Source organism: Anopheles aquasalis, chromosome 2, assembly GCF_943734665.1.
Source record: "Anopheles aquasalis chromosome 2, idAnoAquaMG_Q_19, whole genome shotgun sequence".
In the NCBI taxonomy this organism is placed as follows: Eukaryota; Metazoa; Arthropoda; class Insecta; order Diptera; family Culicidae; genus Anopheles; species Anopheles aquasalis.
Window position 1 is genome coordinate 83,205,711 of NC_064877.1, and position 4,936 is coordinate 83,210,646.

At 51.7% G+C, this 4,936-nt stretch overlaps 2 protein-coding genes across 2 annotated transcripts in view; one reads left to right on the forward strand and one right to left on the reverse strand.

Annotated features, from left to right (window-relative positions):
- The first annotated feature begins 1,346 nt into the window (after positions 1-1,346).
- LOC126572445 (40S ribosomal protein S10b-like) overlaps positions 1,347-4,936 on the forward strand; it is a 41,123-nt gene continuing 37,533 nt past the window's right edge. Inside the window, exon 1 of the mRNA XM_050231774.1 lies at positions 1,347-1,503. The gene's annotated coding sequence lies outside the window, so the exon portion shown is untranslated. The remainder of the gene's footprint in view (positions 1,504-4,936) is intronic.
- LOC126572433 (insulin-like growth factor-binding protein complex acid labile subunit) overlaps positions 1,531-4,936 on the reverse strand; it is a 63,782-nt gene continuing 60,376 nt past the window's right edge. The window contains exons 8-13 of the mRNA XM_050231756.1: positions 4,916-4,936; positions 4,605-4,760; positions 2,835-2,981; positions 2,590-2,758; positions 2,382-2,510; positions 1,531-2,307 (exon numbers count right to left, since the gene is read on the reverse strand). The exon at positions 4,916-4,936 is cut by the window's right edge and continues 176 nt beyond it. Coding sequence (XP_050087713.1) covers positions 2,138-2,307; positions 2,382-2,510; positions 2,590-2,758; positions 2,835-2,981; positions 4,605-4,760; positions 4,916-4,936 — 792 coding nt within the window. The 3' untranslated portion in view covers positions 1,531-2,137. The remainder of the gene's footprint in view (positions 2,308-2,381; positions 2,511-2,589; positions 2,759-2,834; positions 2,982-4,604; positions 4,761-4,915) is intronic.

Genomic DNA, 4,936 nt, shown 5'->3' on the forward strand with positions numbered 1-4,936 from the left:
CGCCTGTCATTGCCGTTAAAGCCAGACATCGGGCCATCGGGACAGGGCGTGCGATGTGGGGCCACTTGTGCGTCATAAAACGGTTTATTATGATAATACAAATGTCAACAAATTATTGTTAACTTGCTGCGCGCGACACTGCGATGCCGATTCCGCGCGAGAGGGCCCCCGGAAAGGGTGGAACAGGAAAACTACATAAATCAATGCACCCGCCCCTCCCTTTTGCTGTGGCCGATACTGTTGGATCAATGCTCGGTTGGATGGTGGGTAAATCCTGCAACCACCGATTGTCGCGTCCTGGTTTTTTGCTTGTAGTTGCGCGGTAACATTACCGTTTAACCATGTAACGGTATTAGCTGATTTATGAAACACTATCCACCCCCCGGGGGGGTGGCGACAAGCGCACGCGGCGATTGTTTACAAATTCGCTGGAGCACTCGCTAAACTCATAAACCATAAACTGTACCGTGCAGAAGGACACAGAAATAGTTTTTCCTGTCCGCTTCAATGTTCCTCAAGATAAAAAAACGTGGAAAAGTAAATCCAACTGCACAGCGCCACGGGCCCAGTCGTGAAGGATAATGGAAAATGTCAGCAAAATAAAATCCCGCTACAAAATACGGCCTTCCGCTTCTCGCTTCGGGGTTTTTATCAATTTTCCCCCGGGAACACTGGCGGATTGCGGTTACAGGAAGTGTGTCGTCAGCAGCGACAGTTGTCCTGGGCAGCCGATGCAAACGCACCAACCGGTCGTTGCGTGAGATGGAGCTTAGAGTAAAAATGACCCACGTGAGAGCGAGCCCTTTTGTTCCTACCTCGCCGGAGAGTGTACCAGGGATGCGTGATGATGTGTTGCCGGTTTCACGTTTCATAGAAATCGACGGAATAGAGATAGGAAAGGTGGTCACACAGAGCCCGTAGCATCATCCTGCGTTTTATGGCACCTGGCAATGGAAAATACGCACCGTACCTGAACGTGTCCTTCAGGAGCAGTTCCATAAAAATAAACTCCCCGTTGCCATGGACACGGTTGAAATGAAGTGTAACCACATTCCAAACCATGGCCACCTGCGACCGTTTGATGTTGCTGGTTGCCGTCGAGAATGGCCAAGGTTTACTTTGATCGACGTAGGCTGTGCGTTGTCTGGTTGCAGAGTGTTTCTACACTGCGTCGTCACGAAACTTATAGAATTCCCATAGAAATCTTTCATATTCCAATAGGAATTCTATGGGAATCCTATAAGTTTCGTTTTGACAGCGAAAATTTTGGCGCAGTGTAGAAACACTCGCACGGTTTCCGGGGGCGAGTTTCGGTCATCTAGTTATCTTTGGATGAAAATTCGCTCCGCTAGTTTACGAAGAGTCGGTCAGCTTCATTCGTTTCCGAAAAGTGCTTCCAATTCCTGGTAAGGTTCCTGGTCGGTAGCACGGTGCTCGGTGGCAAAATTATAAACTCATCATCGTCCTCCTCTCTGGGTCACAGCGCTCAACGAGAATTCAAAGGTAAGGTTAAGCAGCGTTTTCCTCTGTTTTCTCCCATGTCATGGTGGCGGTGCGAGCAGTGGCGCCGTGGTTCGAGGTGGCACTCGGTGGCAAATTGGTTGTATGATGTGGAAGAGAGTGAGGGGATGGGAGAAGTGTATTTACAGATCGCGCGGTGAGGCCACGCTGGCCCAAAACTCCGCGGGGCGCTGTCGGCACACACTGTACACCGTTAATTAGATTCTTACGAGTTAAAATTCGATCACGGAAAGGACACCGCATTCGGGGCCCGATCCGTTCAAAACTATTTACACTGCGTACCGTGGCGAGCCACGGGGTGTTTGTATGTGTTCCGTATGGGGTCTTAGGTCTTCTTCCTAAGGATACTTTTCGGGGTGAAGGGCTGGACACCGGTGCTTACCACCGAACCAGCGCCCGATATGCTGCTGATGGTGACGGTGGCAGCCTTGGTCGTCGTATCCGTGGTGGCTGTGTCCTGGCCGGGCTGTTGTTTGTCCGGTTCACCGTTCAGCTCGACCAGCGCTACCGCCTCGACGACGACGGCCGCCGATGACGATGGTCGCCTCGGGTGAGCTTTGCCGGGCGTTAGCAGCAGCCCGTCCGCACCGTGCCGGACTGCCGCCGGCTCCGTTCGTTAATCGAATCGCTCGATGACGGCAGGGGCCAGCTTGCCGGGTGGTGGCGGTGGTGCCGGCAGGCACATCTCGTCGATCGTGCAGACACGCTCGTTGTACGGGAACTTAAAGTTGATCTCACTCCCGGACGTCAACACCGGCGTTTCCGTGTGCTTCTCCAGGATGGCATCTGGGGGTGGAGGAGAGCGAGGAAGGACTAAGAAGTGGCCAGTAGAAGAAGAAGAAGAAGAGTGTCCACCCTACCTCGTTTGTCTTCGTGGGTGTAGTACCGTGCCCGGTGCCTCGAGAGGCAGAGCGCCGTCGATACGACGATGGTGGTCAGCAGGATTAGGACGATCAATCCAAAGAACGCCAGTATACTCACACTACCTGCTGTTTGTGGCAAAGAGAGCGGGAAATAAAGCATGCTAACACATTTATCTAACCGACAGTTTTAGGAAAGATGACGAACCTTGCTCGAGGAAGTTGTGTGACGTGCTGGCCGCATCGTGATCCTCGTCCACGATCACCTCCATACAATCCTCGACGCCATCTTGGTCGAGCCCATCGATCCGCACCTCACGCAAACGCTCCGGTAGAAAGCATCGAGGCACCTCCTGCCAGGGTAATCCCTCCGGAAGCTGCCAGGAAAGAGGCGAAAAGCGTCAACTTCACCCTCTTGTTGGACTCGCAACTCAGTGCGATCATGATCCTTACCTTTTTAGCCTTCATGATGAGCGGTCCCATGTGGCACCAGTCGCAGATCAGTGGGTTGCCCTCCAGCTTGACGTCCGCGATGCGCGACAACTGGGCGGCGTACCGTTCCGGGATCCCGTTCAGCTGATTCCGGGATAGATCGAGAAACTAAACGAACGAGCGAGCGTGAAAAGTGGAAAACAATCTTTTAGAATCGAGATTGCATTTCATTCAAACCGGAAACATCGATTTTGTGGTATTTGTGCGCTGAGCTGCGCTTTCTGCAAACGACGCCGGGGTTTTTGATTTGTTTTTCGACGATTGTTTTGCTTTTAGCCCTTTTTTATGGTGCGCATAAAACCCAATATTTGAGCATACCGTTGGCGAGAGAGAGAGAGCAAAGCAAACGAATCGAAAGTGTAGCTGCTACTGCTGGTTGTTGCTAACCGGCATATAAATTGCGGTTCTGCATCGCTTTGCTGCCATGTCGATGGCATGACTATTTGCAAATGGTTTCCCCCTTGATCGTGGCTCCAGAGCCGCACACCAGAACCACACAAAGCGGGGCCGTGATGGTGCAATCGGATCGCTTTTTCTTTCTTTAGATACTGTTTAGCCAAAGTTGGATCAAACAGTGCGCACTGGTACCTGGCGTGCGAGAGAGAGAGAGTGCTGGACGGAAAAATGCCAATCCCACAGCACCGCCGGCATAATCAAATACTGGCTACAGTAAATCACATCCGGCCCCCTTTTGGGGAGGGAGTTGCCACGGTGAAATGCAGCACGGAATGTGATGCACGAAGCTACCGGGAGTACTAGTTTTGATTTGTGAAGTGATGGCATCGTCGGTAGCGTCGGTTGTGCCGATCCGGGTTTCTTCTCTTTCCCATGTGCTCAGCTCTGGCAAGCACGGCACTGTGTGTGCTCGGTACCAGGCCAAGATTTCGTATTCAAGCAGCTGGAACGGGATTTGCACTTACAATCTGGCTGGCAACCCTTTCCCACCATCATCATCAGCCGGGTTTGGGCCAACTATATTTCCCGAAAAATCCCGGAAAACACCCTTCTCCGGATGGTGCAGCGGAAATGAACACCTTCGCTGTACAACCTGGGCGTAGGCGCCTCGGATGCTTGGAATCCCGGAACTACGAAACGAGACGAGTGTACGATGATGAAAAATATGTACTTCCCGGCCCTCTCTCCCTCTTTTGGTGAATGATGGATTTTCCATCGATTCCAATTTGTCCGCACAAATGGTATATGCATATTCCTGTGGTACTTGTGGAGATTGCTGGTGATGCGGAGGTAAAGCTCCAATCGGAAACACCACCACTTTTCCTTCCTGTGGTGGTGGCGGTGCTCCTGGTCCACTGCTAATGGATTGTGGTGCATTGTTGCACCTAGCATGCAGCAGGAAACAGGATATACTATATGGGTGGGCGGTGGCAGGGGGGAAAAAAGACCACCACCATCGGTACCACCGGCTCGGTATGCTTTTCGGTATTTGGTTTGTGTGATTATAGCTTGCGGTTAAGGGGGGTTCACCGTTACTGCTGGTGGTGCTCGTGGTGGCGCTACCACAAATCGAACTGCATGAGGCTGCATAGTTATTAGTGAATTTATGAGAAGCATATTTAGCATAATGCTGCACCACGTGTTATAAGCCGGCACTTGGTGTAAAATGTTCCATTTACGGACAGGTAAATCTAGGTGCTGCACGGTCGCAGTTCGATATTACAATGAATTCGAAACATGCATTATGTATTAGCACGAGCCGCGTGCAAAACTTACCTCCAGCTGGGCCAATGGTTCGATGATTTGTATGGTGATGTTATCGATGTGATTCCCGGACAGATTCAGTGCGGTTAGCCGCTTGAACGGGGTGAACAGGTTCAGCGGAAGCGAACCGAGGTCGGCAACGACGAGCGAGGAAATGTCCTTTACGGTCTGTTGAAGGAAGAGGAGGAGAAGAATGGGAGTGAGGAATTGAGGTTGGACACACATTTTTAACCGAGCGCAGCGCAGCGGGATGGTTTCATAAATAAGGGCACTCGTTCTTGGGTGTTGGGTCTTCGGGGTGCCATCAACCCGCAATGGCTCACCTGTATCGTGTCCTCCATCTC